The following is a 16,060-nucleotide window of genomic DNA, read 5'->3' as shown; positions in this document are numbered from 1 at the left end:
CAATCCAAGCAACAAGCACATGTTAGCTTCAACTTTATGTAACAGTTTGCTTTATGTCACACAAATAGTATGGAAGCCTTGCTCATTTAGCATGCCAATACCTGTGTATTTATTCTACAGAATGTGTCCTTAAAGCCTGTAAGTGAGCTTCTAGAACATTGCTCTTAGTAACTAATTCATGACATGAAGCTCTCTGGGCAACAAATCATCTTGCAGTCAGTCTGAATCCTATGAGATGGAGGCACAAATTCATGATGATATAATCTCCAAGCAGACATCCATTAGCTTTCCACAGCTTCTCAGTGCCCAGCACACACAGAAACGCCGTCCAACACCAAAATAAGGTGAGGGAATTTCGGGATTTCAAAAAAGACGGCTCTGCCTATAGCTTGCTAAACACAAGATCTTAAACACACGCACAGAAGACAAGACTTCTCAACATTTACAAAATGGAGAAAGGTATCTTACATGCCACTCGGGGTGGTAACGCCTGCCGAGGAGCCTCGGCAGCCTGGTGCAGGACTTACTGAGGTGGGCAGCACTCCAGCCATCCCTCCTTGTAGTACCAGCAATTTACAGGAGCGGCGTAAATAAACGTAAAAGCAGTTTCCTAACTGCTATGCTAGTGACTTAATACAGGAATTATTGCTCGAGTTATAACTAAATGACATTACTTTCGAGTTTAAGGCTAGCTGGCCGTCATGAACTTATGTTCCAGAAGAACTTTAACAATTTTACCTCATAAAGCCAAATTTCCAAACATGGTGCTGAAGCAAGCACTGCATTTATTTATTCAAAAATATCCATCATCTGTGCTTATTTATTTAATATAAATAAAACAAACAATCATAATGTAGCTGGCCTACATACGAAAAATTTACACAAGTGAATGAATAACCCTTTAAACGAACAAACAAAAAAAATCCTTAAAACTTTTCCTTCTCCCCTCACCCTCAACCCACTAATGGCAACTAGGGGGAGGAAGCAGAAAGAAACACCGTATAAAATGTGTTCTATCAATATTAACAACAAAATAATATTTGAAATGTGATTATTACAGCCCAACATCAAGCCTTTATAATGCTTCCACATACCAAGCAGCACAGAGCAAATATAATTCCTATTTACTGTGGTCTATATGCTGCATAGTTGTCTACATGAGCTCCTGGCACTGCTCTGTAATGAACAAATACAGTGATGCTATGTTTGGTTTTTTTAAACTGTTTTCCCTACAAACACAGCTTTTTGAATACATACATTAGAACATTAGGCTTGTATGCTATTTCTAAGCTCTAAACCAAATAAACCTTTCCTTTTGTTTGCAAGCCATTTGCAGTCTTTTTCTAGAGCCAAGCTTTTCCATTTCCCTGGCTTTAGAGGGCCGGCAGCAGGCAGAAGCCAGAGGGGAGTACTGAGGAGCAGAGCACAGCTCTGCTGCTAACCGAGCCCCCGCTCAGCGTTTGTCATTATTCAGAAGTGCAGAATTTTTGCTTATTTCACATTGAAAGCTGTACTGAAATCTCCGCTTGATAATTAAGTAATTAAACCGTTTCAGCCATTTTACATGCCTTTTCCCCCATGCTTTCACAGGCTATATATAAACTGCAAAACTTGTTGAACTTTGATGCTTCAGGAAGCATCACTGAGAGCCAGGCAGGCTCCAGCCAGGCGGGCGTCGCTGCACAGGGACCTGAGGATGAGGTCCTGTGTCTGAAGGACCTGGCTGAGTCCCCAGGCCTGGGAATGGTGCCATCCCTACAAGAAACAGCAGAACCAAGGGCTGCTGAAGCCTTTAGATGAAGCCTGGGATGGGCCCATACAATTCATTCCCCAGAAGGGCTCTGCTGACGGGTCACAAGAAGGAAAAATTATATACCTGCCGAAGCAGAGATGTCAGGCTAAGCATAGGAGGAGGGAAGTAAGAGGCTGGCCCCCGCAGCGTGCAGGGCCCCAACGACAGCAGCCTGCTCCTTCCTTTCTCACGAGCGAGACAGCAGAAATGAGAACTGCACGGGCACTGCTGTTGCGGCAGGGTGGTGATGGCTGGGTAAAGGTTTTGGGAACTGAAACCTGTGGGGTTTCCTAGCCACAACAAAATGGGGGGAAATACTGATTCTGGAGACTTAATACTTTAATCAGAAGCATAGCAGATGGAGAATTAGCTGCACAGTTTCTTTCCTGGCCTCCCACCCATGGGCTCAGAGACTCCCCAGTGGGCTCCTGAGCAGTGCCCTAAGGGACAGGAGGGAACCCCGGCCCAGCCATCCCTCCCACCCCATGGAGCACAGAGGTATGGAGAGGTTCCCTCTCATGAACAGGATCTCCAAAGCCACTATAATAAAACCCATGAAAACCAGAAACAAAGGTCACCAGGCTTCCTGGCAGGCCAATACTGAGTACATGTACAGGTCCTTTCACTCCTTACTGCTGCTATGAGCCAGGCTGTGCCTTAGAACAAGTTAGTTAGAATTACTGCGTTCAGCTTTAAAATGAAATACGTATTGATGCATCGAAAGACATCTCTTGGAAGAAAATGCAGCTTTAAAGGTATGGTAAATCTTGTTTTTTAATTAGCTACATGCTCCTTTAAGCACAGTTTAAGGATAAATGCTGTAAATACTCAGCAGTCAGCACGCATGAAATCCAGCTTTCACAACTCTCTTGCTGGTGGGTAGTTCAACAAATTGCAGGAGGGCTCACAATTGGCAGGAGGCAGATCTGATTTACTGATGTTTCTAATCCTATGCAGTTATAAAGATGGATGTTTGCTAGGAAAAAAAAAACCCAAACCCTTACCCACTGGCAGTTTTACTTGTCAGATCTCAAACCACCTTTGGGTTAGAATGGCACATTACATGACCTTGTCAACAAAAGCTCTTTTTAAACACAAAGCTGGTGCATCTGCGTCACCGCTAAAGAATAAAATTCTTTCTGCTGCATCATACTTATGTGGGCTTCATTTTACCCTTGACCAGTCAAAATCACTGTCACAATACCAAGAGCTTTAGAAAGGCAGGGAGACAACTTAATACCGCGATTACTGGAAGCTCGGTTATATCCCTGGGACTAAACCATACAAAGGCTGCAGTCTGCAAGCCTCAGCCCCAGAACATGCCAGGAAGCTTTGCAAAGCAGAGTGCTTTAATGTCACCCTGCTCGCTGGAGTGTAGTCCTGCCAAAACCAGCTGGTATCCTCTCTCCGCTGCTCTCCAGGGCAGGAGAAGCGAAGAGCAGCTTCCTCAAAGTTTTCCGCCAGCTCCACTGATTTTCTCAACAGTTATTTGCAGATCATGGGTGTTCCCAGGGACCTCCAGATAAATGGAGTTATACAGTCGGTGCTGCAGTATTGTGCCAAAGTTCACTGCAGATTTGTCAGAGCTCTGGTTTTCTTTCATGTTTGTTTTGTTACTAGAGGGATAATAGTCCCTTTTATTCCTCCTATACATCTAGTGTTGTTGTAACAGCGGAGAAAAAAGGTGCGGTTGGATGTCTCTTACCCACACAGATAAAAAAGGAATTCAAAAGCAGACGGAAATAAGCAAGATAGAAAGATCCTAAACATTTAATTTCGCCCAAGACCAGAGGCAATGCTGCAGTGGGAACAGGAGCTGTACAGACCGCTCAGACCTCTTCTCTTACTGGCCTAAGCCACCACCAAGACATAATCCTTTCAGTCTTGAGATCACATTCTTGTAATGCATAAACAGCAGCTGCGCCTCGGTCTCCTTGGGGTCTCAAGCCTCTGTGGCAGTGGCACTAGAAACAAACATCTTTCATTAAGGTCATTTTCATTAGCAAGTTCTGCCTACTCAGGGAGACCTTGTTAATCAGATGCCACAACTCTCTGCCTGTGCTGAGTCTGTACTTGCTTGTTTGCAGATGTATTGCTAAAGCCATAGCGGGGGGGAAAAGAAAAAAAAAAAAAAAACAACCAGCAAACCAGCAGGCAAGCCAAGGAGACCTGAAAGGAAATGGTGCTGCAAATGGAGCAAAATATAGTCCAGTACTGGGAGTGGAGTCATAGGTCTGGTCGCTTGTTGCGTGGAGGCCAACATGACGAAGAGCCATTATAACAGCACTCGTAGTCTGGGCTTTAGTTTACCTCTGTGTTGTCTTAGTCTGGCAGCTCTGACCCCGCCGGTCCCTCCTGGCACTTAGGGAGCAGCTCTCCCAGCCCGGCGGGGGCTGCAGCGGAGAGCTCGGCTGCCCCCAGCTGAGTGCACAAAGGGAAATGCTTCCCATGTGCCTGACGTGGGGCGCAGGCCCTTAGTTCTTCTCACCGACAGGATGGCCACAGTTTCATTTTCCAGCAATAAGTTTCCTCTGAATAATAAGATCATGAAGGTTGTTGGTTCTAGTTTTGACTGACTGCTGCTCAGGCTTCCCGTTCCATTCCTCCAGTGCAGGCTGAACCAAAACCTCCACACTCAGTAATGGGGGGTTTCATGGGCAAAACACACGGAGAGAGACAAATAAATCTTTAATAAAAATTGGCAAGAAATAACAAAAGTACAAGATACAAAATGACATCAGATTTGAATAACCCCTGCTTAGAAATCTGTTTTATTTTCCATTACAAAATTCTACCATAAACCTTTTGGCAAGAATCTCACTAAACAGTTTTTGCCAAAAATTTGTACCCATGAAAGATTTAACAACCTCTGAAAAAGCATAAAAAATTAGACACTGATTTCTGTCATGACTGAATAAAAGGAGCTTTGGATCAGGCTCTGAATGTGCACATTGTGGCAGCACTCTTATTTCTCCCTTGTGTGCTAATTGCTCGCATTCCTGCGTTACCATAAAAACCTTTTTTTTTTTTGCAATGCCCAGTCCCATCAATCCGCCATGTGAACAGAAGAGGGGAAAGGAAGCAAAAACAAAAACATCTGCACTACCTTGAGGTTAGAATACGATCCTATTACATGTGGAAACGGGCATCAGTCCTTGCTTGTCTGGTTTTATGGGCTCAGCCCTCTGAAGTGCTAAATCCCATGGGAATGTGCTTGAGAGTGCTGAACACTTGACAGGACTCAGCTCTCGGACTGCTGGGAAAATACCTCCGGGGGAGAGAAAAGCCTTTCTCCATATTTGGGCCAGGACAGAGAACTAAGGTAGCAGTTAAACGGAAATAATAGTGTTAGCAATAATGCAGAATGGCACTGAAAGGGAAAAACAAGTTGAGAAAGAAGAACAAAGGTAATGAAGCCATTCAGCCCTGACAGTAGCTGTGGAGGCACAGAGCAAAGCCTTTTTTTCCACAGGACTCAATTTATCCTCAAGGTTTTGGCGTCACCAAACTTTATCCCTGCAGGCTATGCGAGTACATCTCTTGCTTTTACTGCAGCACAGAGGCAGTAATGAACATAGGCTGCGGTGAAACAAGGCAGCTCCCCGGTGCGGCTCGGCTCAGCGGCGGCTCCCAGCGCACCCCTGTCCCCTCCCCGCTGCTGCTGTGGGCCCCGCCACACGTTCATGAAGCCTGTGCTCAGGTTTTTCAGATGTTCAAAACAGTTTTTATTCCAGAGAATGCAAATTCAACAAAGATTTCTAGGGCTGGCTCTGAAATAACCGTGAGGGTAAGTACTCCAGGCGTGACTGGAGGAAAGCACTGGGGTGTTTCATCATCAGTGTGTGACAGGCTTGCTGCCTGGGGATCGGAGAGCTGGAGGGAAAATGTCCCTGCCTCCTACTCTGCATCGCCCCTTAACACCTGTATGGCTAACCAGGGGTGTCAGAAAACACAGGAACAGAAGGAGAGCCCAACTCCCCTCTCACTACTGCTCCGTGCCAAGTGAGCGATGCCCGCCCCGCTCCGTGCCAGCCACAGAGAGGGGCACAGGGGCTGTGGGGTTGGACATGGGGCTGTGGGGTTGGGCACAGGGGCTGTGGGTTGGACATGGGGCTGTGGGGTTGGACATGGAGCTGTGGGGTTGGGCACAGGGGCTGTGGGGTTGGACATGGGGCTGTGGGGTTGGGCACGGGGGCTGTGGGTTGGACATGGGGCTGTGGGGTTGGACATGGGGCTGCGGGGTTGGGCACAGGGGCTGTGGGTTGGACATGGGGCTGTGGGGTTGGACATGGGGCTGTGGGGTTGGGCACAGGGGCTGTGGGTTGGACATGGGGCTGTGGGGTTGGACATGGGGCTGCGGGGTTGGGCACGGGGGCTGTGGGTTGGACATGGGGCTGTGGGGTTGGACATGGGGCTGTGGGGTCGGGCACGGGGCTGTGGGGTCGGGCACTCAGGCACAGCACCCACTCGCTGGACACTCGGGCACTGCCAGGCGAGAGCCTGCTGCTCCCCACTGCTGCTTGGGGCCCTGTGGCAGAAACACAGAGTTCTTTTTACTCTGCAGGCTGAGTGTGTTGCTCCGTGCCTCCGTGATCCTGAGACCTTTTCCCTGAACAAGAAGCTGTTCCTCAGCTTGTGTGTGCTCTTGCAGGGATTTCAGTTTACCCAAATGGAATCTCTGCTCCCAGGAATGTGGAGAAATTGAAGTCCAGGTCCCTACCAATGCTAAAGCTTGATTCTTCCATTTTATACCACCATTTCATGAGCTTCACATGATCAAAATATACTTACTGAAATGGTTGTTTCCACTATCAAACTCTTTGTCTAAAAGGCCTGATGATTGCTGCCTTGAAAACTTTTCTGGTTCTACGTTTGTCTTAAGATGCAGAGTGGGGGATAAAAAAGAAGCTATAAATCATCAGAAAATGACAGAAGTATCACATGGATTTTCTAATCAAGAGACAGGTACAGCTCTGATCCAGTTTGGATCAGAGACGTTCCCAACAGAGCAGGTTCAGCCGCCTCCACTCACCACGCACACCCTCCCCAATGCATCTGCACTAGCTGCGGACTACAGCACTACATACCCTGCTTTACCACCACTCTGTTAAAAGTTCAACCCCAAATTACAGCACCATATTTAAAAACAATTTTCTGTGCCTTTCTCTAAACACACCAGATGTACTTGCACAGCAAGTGAAGGCTGCGTTTTTCATACTTTCTCTTTTCTACTCCAACATTTCCTGATTCCAAACCAGTGGATGCTAAAATAGTTCAGACAATAAATTGGGTGGGGGACCTTAGCCACGGGCCAACTACGCAGCCTTCAAACCTGTCAGCACACGGATACTTTATGTCTTACCAGAAACGCTCTTACACCATTTGAGGGTCTGTAATTGCCCACAGGCCACCTCCCCCATTTGCAAACAGAAACCACATTCCTATTTCTGACCGGTGAAGTGTTGCCTGCAGAGAGAACTACTGATGAAGGGTTATACTCCAACCTGCCCAGGGCCTTTCAGGGAAGGCAGCAGGTTCCACCTGTAAAGATGAGATACCAGACCAAATATTCACTTCTGCTGAGCAAATCTGTGCAATTCCTGCCTTGTCCCAAGTGGAAGCACGACTGGTATACTGAAGAAATTCAGGCTGAAGGTTGTCAGAAATGTCATCCCACCTTTTCCAAAAGTGTCTGTATCTTGGACAGATCAGTAGCTGTGCAGAGCAGCCTATCTGCCATCCCCACTGCACAAAAGCTGCAGCGCCTGTATGCGTACTCGTCTTCACAAAGCATGCAAATAACAGCAATATAGATACGTGCGATCAGAGAGTCACAAATCATTCCTAACAGCCGTATCCTTGGCAAACTCAGCCAGTGTTGTAATAGCACTATGGTGGCTGGCTGTCTTTTTCATGGCTTGACCACATTATTTGCTAGCAAGAATCTAATAAAACCTGTAAGTTACTGAGAGATTAACATAATGGTTTTTGATGCAGAATGATTTTCTTATGCTATATGCTACAGGCAAATAATGCCATACTATATGACCATACAGGAAAAAATATGAGGGCAAATGCAATTATTTATATGACTATGCCATTGCTATCAGTATATAAAATATATTGTGCTGTAACTAAAGGCCATCTGTAAATAAATATACTAAATGAAGCCTGCTGTAGACAATGCAAAGACTCTTATTAACTTTGGCAGGTTTTAAATCAGGATCACCTGCTGTTCTGAGGTTTTCCAGAACACATTAAGCACTCAGCACCACAAGTTTCAACCAGAGTACATGGCTCAGACTTTCCTATATCCCACTCATATACATTCCTGAAATTTTTTATCTTGTCATTTAGAATTTTTTTAAGAAAAAAGAAAAAGAATGTCACCCATATCTGTCGGCAATTCATTTATCTCTGCATCAGACCAACACACAGTCTTCTAAGATGCCATGCAAGAGAGTGGCAGTGAAGGACACAACATGCCATGCAGCACAGCTGTTTTCCAGCAGAAGACAACCATAAACCTCCGGGTTAAGCAAGGAATGGCCACCTAGCACTTGGTTATAAATACATACTGGCAATGGAAAGCACACTACCAGAAGGACTCCAGTATGCCAAAATTAACATTCTGACACAGCAGTCCAAACCCACATCCATGCCAACATCACCTCAGGAATACAAGTCACAAAATACCTTCAGAATCAACCGCCGTCGATAAACTCTCGTAGTAATTCTCTGCTCTTCATCTGAACTTGAATCACTCTCAATCTCACTGTCACTACATTCCTAATAAATGCAGTTTTAGTACATTTGAACAGCACATTTGCAAGACAGAACATGCTGATCAGGACTAGGAGAAGAAAACAGAGGTTATCATGGACAGTGTTTTCCCTGTCTCTATTATGTACATAATGACTCGCAGTTTTGCTCTTTATGTGTATGGTGGGAGGAGGCCTTTTTGCTCTTTGACGTGCTGTAGCTTGATGAGTAGACCAGGTATGGAATATCTCAGCAGCTCCTAAGTCTTAGAAAATGGTATTGGGAATGCATCTGACCCACAGAATTTCTAAATCATCACAGAATCATGGCATGGTTTGGGTTGGAAGGGACCTTAAAGACCATCTAGTCCCAACCCCCTGCCATGGCCAGGGCCACCTTCCACTAGCCCAGGTTGCCCAAAGCCCCGTCCAACCTGGCCTTGAGCCCTGCCAGGGAGGGGGCAGCCACAGCTTCTCTGGGCAGCCTGTGCCAGGGCCTCACCCCCCTCACAGCAGAGAATTTCTTCCTCATATCTAATCTAAATCCGCCCTCTTTCAACTGTAAGAAATTACTTCTCATCCTATCCCCACACCCCCTGATGACGCATCCCTCCCCCTTTCCTGCAGCCCCTTTCAGCCCTGAGAGGTCTCTAAGGTCTCCCCGCAGCCTTCTCTTCTCCAGCTGAACTCCCCAACTCTCTCAGCCTGAGTAGTTGACAAAAATTTTGTGTACAAAAAATCCTTGTCATAACTCCTTGCTTTTTTCTCCTAAAAAAATTAACGTTTTAAACAAATGGTATGGATTCACAAGATATGGGAAGTGAATTCCCTCAGAAAGAAAGGAGACAGTCACACAGAACACTTCAGTGGAGCACCTCCACAGAGAAGATGACCAAGAAGCATTTTGAAGAACTTCTCCATGTAAATGGCCTTCCTGCTCGATATTCATCTGCTTTTAAGTAGCAAAACTGTAGCGTGAAGTACCATCATTCCTCATTTTTTAAGAAGGGAACTGGTAGACCTCAGCTCAGGGCGAGGGGGAACAGCCTGAGGCTGGTTTCAGCCTGGTGCCCCGTCCTGGCACGCACTGACAGCCCCAGTGTTTCCCCTCCGAAACCCAGGGAGCTCCTCGGCTTTGGGGCTCCATATGCACGTGCCTGGTGGAGGGCTTCACACCTATGTGGGACAGACACAGAGCAGAGGCCCTTCCTACGTGATGTTTGGCTGAATCAGCTTTTTTCTGAAAAGAGAAATTTGAAAATTTTCTCTCTAATTACTCCATGACAGCCAAAACCTGATTTTAAAAGTCATGTAGATGTTGCTAACTGCATTTCTGTTTCTCTTTCTGAATCTGGCCAAGACATCCCAAACAAGAAGCATTTCTCAGAAATTATGTGTCAAATAAGAGTAGGCATAGGTGGGTGGAGTAGAAAAAGGACAATATCACAAAAAGCATTTAGGGCAGGATGACAGTATTCATCTGAATGTGAAGTCTGCTGCTGTCCCCTGACACTAGCAAAATATATATATATAACAAAAAAATTATAATCCAACCTTATCCTGAAGAAGTAACAAAAAGCAGGAGAAGATTCCCAGAGGACATGAAGGTTTTGGGGGAAGAGTTATTTTTAATAAACAGCCTCAAGTGGTTTCTTTGTGATGGAATTGTGACACTGGGAGTCACCTTGACCATGCAGGGGACATCACCTTCTTTCTGATAATTGCACTGTGCTCCTCTCATTTAAAAAGATCGCTGGATCCAGATGCTTGAGCATTCATAGAGAATTATATGGTCTACACTGTCACTGCACTGCCTTTGTAAACTTTCAGGCATTTACATGGACTTGGGATGAGGCCAACAATTTGTTTCATCCATGTCACCAGGCAGCAGCCCAATATCAATCATCTGAGTTTATCTCCTGGTGCAAACTGTGTGCCAAAACACTGACGCAGCCCTCACCCTGCAGGTGGATGAGTATTGCTTCTTAGCTCTTCCCCAGTGGGTCATAGAAAAAAATCTCTTGCTTTGGGAAGTAATTTCGTTTCGTTTGCCCTTTCTTTCCACAGAAACAAATCTGTTTCATCCATACTTTTCTCTTTACGGAGCATTTTTGAAGAATGCCTTGCAGAAAGACTGCCAGTTAAAATTCTCTTTCTGTTTGCATGACAGCACATGAAGTGTCTCACCATGAATTGGACTGTGCAAGTAATTAAACTATTGACTTCAAATTAGAAGATATTCTTGAAGAAATATCGGCAAGATATTAGAAGCAATTGTCATTCTAACAAACTCTAGCTTGTTACCCATTCAGGCTTAGTGAGGGATCCGTGTTTAGAAATGACATTATTTTCTGATACCAGTTTATTCAAAGATCATGTCTATAAAAAGATTTGTTATTCAGAAGATAAGATTATCACCCTTTACCAATAAAGCAAAAGTAGTGCAAAAAGCACACAAAAGAAAAGCACGGGCTTATTCTTCCCAGTCCAGATGGGATATCCAAAAGTGAAGAGCACACAGAAGTGGATGACAACTTATCTTCTGGCTGATGGACACCCAGAGGGGGGAGTGCAGCACTGCTGCACACCCTCGGCGTGTTACAGTGTGCATCTACACTCATCCCTGCTCTTAAACTGAGCACACTACCAGCAGCCCGAGTCTGCCCCAAAGCCTACCAACGCTAAAGGAACTCTGCCAGTTGCTTTTACCTGTCTTTGCAGAAAGCTCTTACATTTTTAAAGTATTCCAGTAATTAGTGAACATTAGGGAAGATCACTGCTTCAACTGTGTCACGAACTAATAACAAGATAATAACAATCATATGCTGCATAACTGCTGAGACTGATTATGTTACCATCTAATAAAAGAACTCTTGTTGTATAATCGAAAGAATAGTTTAAAATGAACTAATTTAAACCTGAATGATTTATTGCAGCCCACCACAGCCAACATTTTTATTGTGCTACAATAAAAAAACCAAAAAGCTATATCATGTAGAAGCAATTCTACTGAAATACTTTGCTGCCAGAAGTTATAATCTCCTCCTGTATTATGCCCAGGAAAAGACAATCTCAGCAAAGAGAGGAATGTAGAAGAAACTGCAGTTCCCTTTTCCGGCCTGGTTCCCTGCCAGCCCTGTGGTCTATTCGGTGGCAACCCTCCCACTGCTGGGGTGCGAGGTGCACGCAGCTAAGGGGCTGTAAGCCCTTCTTTGAATCAACTTTACTTTTAACATTCCAGGAAATAAATATAGGCAACTGAGAAAGCTATTAAAATCTCCATTGTCAGAAAAGAACTTGTAACTGAAGTTCTGCAGTTAAGGATGTGCAAGCTGGGCAAGGTAGAAATGAAGGGGAGCCCTTCCACAGTATTTTAAGAAGAAAGAACCACCATCTGGAAAAGTGCTTTACACATTTGGAAACCTTTTGATGCGGGATGCGCTTTGGAGTTGGGATGAACGAGGTCATGAAACAAAAAACGAAAGGAGAAGATTAAATATCACCCAAAATGTATTTTTCTGCACATTAACAAAGTAAAAAAATGCGGGGGGTGTTGGGGAGAAGGAGCAGGATAGTGGCCAAAGAGTCCCTCTATCTCTTTGCTCACTTCAGTGTCACAAAAGGAGTGGAAACCAGTGGCATCACCTTACTGGAAAGAGATGGAGAAGAGCTGAGGTGTCTGGCACTGTTTGCACAGGTGGTACGTCGGGGCAGGAGAGGGTTGGGGGTGGCAGTGCCCGGAGCTGCTCTAACCTCTGCCAGGGCTCGGGGCCAGTCAGGCAGAGGATTATGCAGCCCTGCTTGGCTCCTCTGCCTGCCCCAACTCTACCACATTCTAGTCACACCGCAGAACATAAATTTCCACCAACTTCCATTTTTCTTAATTTAGCAATAAATAGAAAAGGCAAAAAGAAGGATTAAAAAAAACCCCAACCAATCCTGTCACAAACAACATTACAAGTCTTACAAAAAATTACATCAAGCAGCATGTCAAGCAACAGGGACTCCTCACGCGGTTGATTATTACAGGACGTACTGTACCTTCTGTTCAGACATTACTGCTCCCTCCTCCTCTTGAATGCTCGTTCTTGGCTTGCCATCCTCAGAAGTACTCCAGCTCATCTTCTTCACACTGACAGGCACAGATGTTTTGTTGCCTTCTGTTGTTGGCTTGCTAGTCTCTTCCAAAGATTTCTGATATGCTGTTGATGATAACGTTTGCTCATCAGTACCAGCTGAAAACTGGGACTTTGTTTTCAGGGCTTCTTTGTCACTCTGTTTTGCCACATCATTTAAAGACTCCTGGATGTAGGATTTAGTTTTTGACTCTGCTGTGGATTCAGATAGGCTTCCATTTGTTTCTGGCTTCCCTGTTTCTCCCTTGACATATGAGGTAAGAGAATCCCTACATTGGTCCGAACTACAAGAGAAAGAGAAAAAGAACAGGCAGCTGTTCAGTGCTTAAATCACACACAGAAGGGCAAAGCAGTGAGCGTCTTACTGAACCTTCATTCTTAGCACACACGTTTCAGAAAAAGAAAAAAAAAAGTTTTAAATTCAGCTTTCAAACATCGATTTACTTAACAGCCGCCTTCTCTTCTGCATCATAGTATCTTTTCAGAAGCAACGAGAATATGGAACACTGGAAACAAAGCCAAATGTTTTACATTAATCCCCTTCCACTTGGCTGGGGGGAAGGAAAAAGAGAAAGAAAAATACACAAAATCTACCACTTCCCTCGTATAATCATGAGGTAAATCCCCGAGGCACTATTCTTTAACCCCCTCTCTAAGCAAGAAGGTGATGAAAGTATCTGTTACCGTGCAATTACCAGTAATGACCAAATAGTTTATGTTAGTTTTCCCAAAAAACTACAATATCTGTACTCCAGATAAGTCACGCATTTTAAAAAAATATTAGTATCTGAAAATAAATCTTTAGACAGTGCAGCTTTCAATAATACACAAAGCCAAAGGCAAGGGAGGTTACTAACAAGACAGAAAGCTGACCAAAATTTTGCTTCAGATTAGCCACGGACAGGTTTAACCTGCACTTCTGATGCATGTTTTTCTTCACTTTTGTATTTTTGCTTGCTTTCAGATAAGCACTACGACTGTCCACATTTAAATACTATAGCTATTAGCTGGCAAAACTCTTATAGAAGACAGCAAATTGAATTCATCTGGTTAGAAATGGCTATGTTATTGTCTTAAGGAAGCCCTTTTACTTGTATAAGGGATCTATTTTACTAATTTAACACAATATAAAATGCAGAGTAACAATGCTTGCTTAACAACAGGATTTGCATCAGTAGTAGGTCAAGTGCTTTACAGTCCTGAAAGACAATCAGTTTGCTGAAATCAATGGCCAAATTCCCACTGGATTCAATAAGAGATTATCTGCTGCTACCTAGAACCTTAAAACATCCTGAGTCAAAGCTGCAAAGGATGTAAACTGCTGACAGACAAATGATTGCTCTGCAGATAATCATTCTCTGCTGATTTACAGCTCATGCAGACCTGGCTCCTTCCATTAGTAATGATGGGAGCCATGCTGTAAACAGAGGCAAGGCAGGAACTCTTCACCCAGTGGGTACCAGTAAGGCTAAACATGGCAACACATATTGTGAATGGTGAAAGCTTAAGTATGTCCAAGGGGAGGCTGCAAAAGCTCATGCATGAGAAATGCATTGAGGATAAATATGTGGAAAGCATCCATCTCAGCGGGTCAGCCTGCTGAGAGTCCTGGAGGAAAACAGCGTGTATGTCCACTTTACTCCCTCCCTGAGCATCCTCTGCAGTCACTGCTGGGAGACAACATATGGGACTAGAGGGATTTGGTATCACCATTCTTACCTTCTCATGCCTTGTAACTCATCTCTTTAAAAGTCTAGTAAACCAGCACGAGAGAACATGCTTGAAGTAAGTGTTATAAAAACAGTAATAATTTTAAAATTGGCCTATAGAAAAAGCAACAGCTATGCGAAGGAAGGCAAAGAGATGCAATGAAAAGGATGACTGATAAAAAGGTACTCAAGAAATAAGAGTTATATAGTATCCTAGTTTCAGGTAATGTATGTTTTACAGTTCTTGATTCCAGTTACATCCATATATCACTTAGATTAATTAGAAATTGAAATACACAAGACACAGAAAAGGAAAAGTAATATTATCCACTAAACATAATATAAACTACTTGTGAAATACCTATAGTAAGAATGAAACCTGATAAATATACATTTTTGAAGGCAAATATGCCCAAGGCCAAATCAAGTCAACTATTACTTATTCTTTTAAATATCTGTATATACATATATATCTGCATATTTACATATTCTCGTAGAAGAGCAGCCTCAGCAGTGCTCCTGGAGGTAAAAGCAGCATGGGAAGGTTTGCTTACACACACACACACACACCCTTACACAAAGGGGCTCACCTATCATCCAAGCGATCTAGCAGGCTACCACCTATTCTGCGTCCCGACGTCGGTGGCTCGGTGACACTTGACGAGTCAGGCTGCCAACCTGTAATTGAAGACATTTCGTGTTCTGCTTGTTGAACACCTTGAAGAATTGACCATACTCTTTCTTCCGTCATCTCCTCAAACTCAGCTCCTTCTTCCAGATGAATGTCCTCAAACAGAGATTTAAGCTTTTCTTCCGTCATCTCCTCATCAGTACCAGACTTTTCTCTCTCAGGCTGTTCAGTCCTTACTCCTTTTTTACTAGTCTCTTCACTCTGCCTTTGTTTAGCATCTTTTGATATCCCACCATAACTACCAAGATACCGCGGAAAATCCTTAAGGTCCACTTCCTCCAACTGGCTCTTGCCTATGGAAATATCTTTAGGTGTTCCTTCTCTAGGCACTGAGAAATCGAGTTTGCTGTCGTCCAGGGAAGTGTCTTCTTCAGTCACCACTGGCGGTGCTGCTGCTGTACCATCTACGTGTCCCTGGGAGGTCACTAACACGTCACTCAGTCTACTGGGAGTTCTAAGGGGTGACTCTAGGCTAGAGGTGTCGCTAAAGAAATCGTCCTGATGGAAAGGGGTGGGTGGCACGAAGCGCAACCCAGTGGGAGTTTCCAGTTCCACTTGAATGGTGGGATAACCTAAGGAAGACAGCACATTTGGACTGACTGCGGTGAAGCATGGAGCAACAAATAAGCAAATGTCAAATGATTCATGAATTACATAGAGTATGAAATGTATGAGGTGGTGCAGGTGTATAAGAACAAATGCGGTTCTGTTAGAGTTCTTTACTTTGTCCTAAATAAGAACAACAAAGGAGTACTGCCAGTGAATAGTAGTGAAGCCAGTACTTCTGACTATTTTGTAAATAGTCTGTGAAGATTTCAGCAATTGTCTTTGCAGCCATTTTAACATTTTCAAGCTACAGCAGATTGTCTTATGAGCATGCAATAAATCAAATGTGGACAAGGGTGGTTGTCCCTTTATATCCAAAGCGAATCTCTTGCAGCCATATTGCGTAAACCTTTCCTTCCCAGTTT

General features: G+C 44.3%; 1 protein-coding gene across 1 annotated transcript in view; it reads right to left on the bottom strand.

Annotated features, from left to right (window-relative positions):
* Positions 1-16,060, bottom strand: part of ANK3 (ankyrin 3) — a 218,046-nt gene that overhangs the window by 10,935 nt on the left and 191,051 nt on the right. The window contains exons 41-42 of the mRNA XM_074924321.1: positions 14,989-15,076; positions 12,595-12,973 (exon numbers count right to left, since the gene is read on the bottom strand). Coding sequence (XP_074780422.1) covers positions 12,595-12,973; positions 14,989-15,076 — 467 coding nt within the window. The remainder of the gene's footprint in view (positions 1-12,594; positions 12,974-14,988; positions 15,077-16,060) is intronic.

The sequence above is a fragment of the Athene noctua genome, chromosome 21 (genome assembly GCF_965140245.1).
Source record: "Athene noctua chromosome 21, bAthNoc1.hap1.1, whole genome shotgun sequence".
Taxonomy (NCBI): Eukaryota; Metazoa; Chordata; class Aves; order Strigiformes; family Strigidae; genus Athene; species Athene noctua.
The sequence above is the reverse complement of the archived record's forward strand: the minus strand, read 5'-3'. Positions and strand labels throughout refer to the sequence as shown.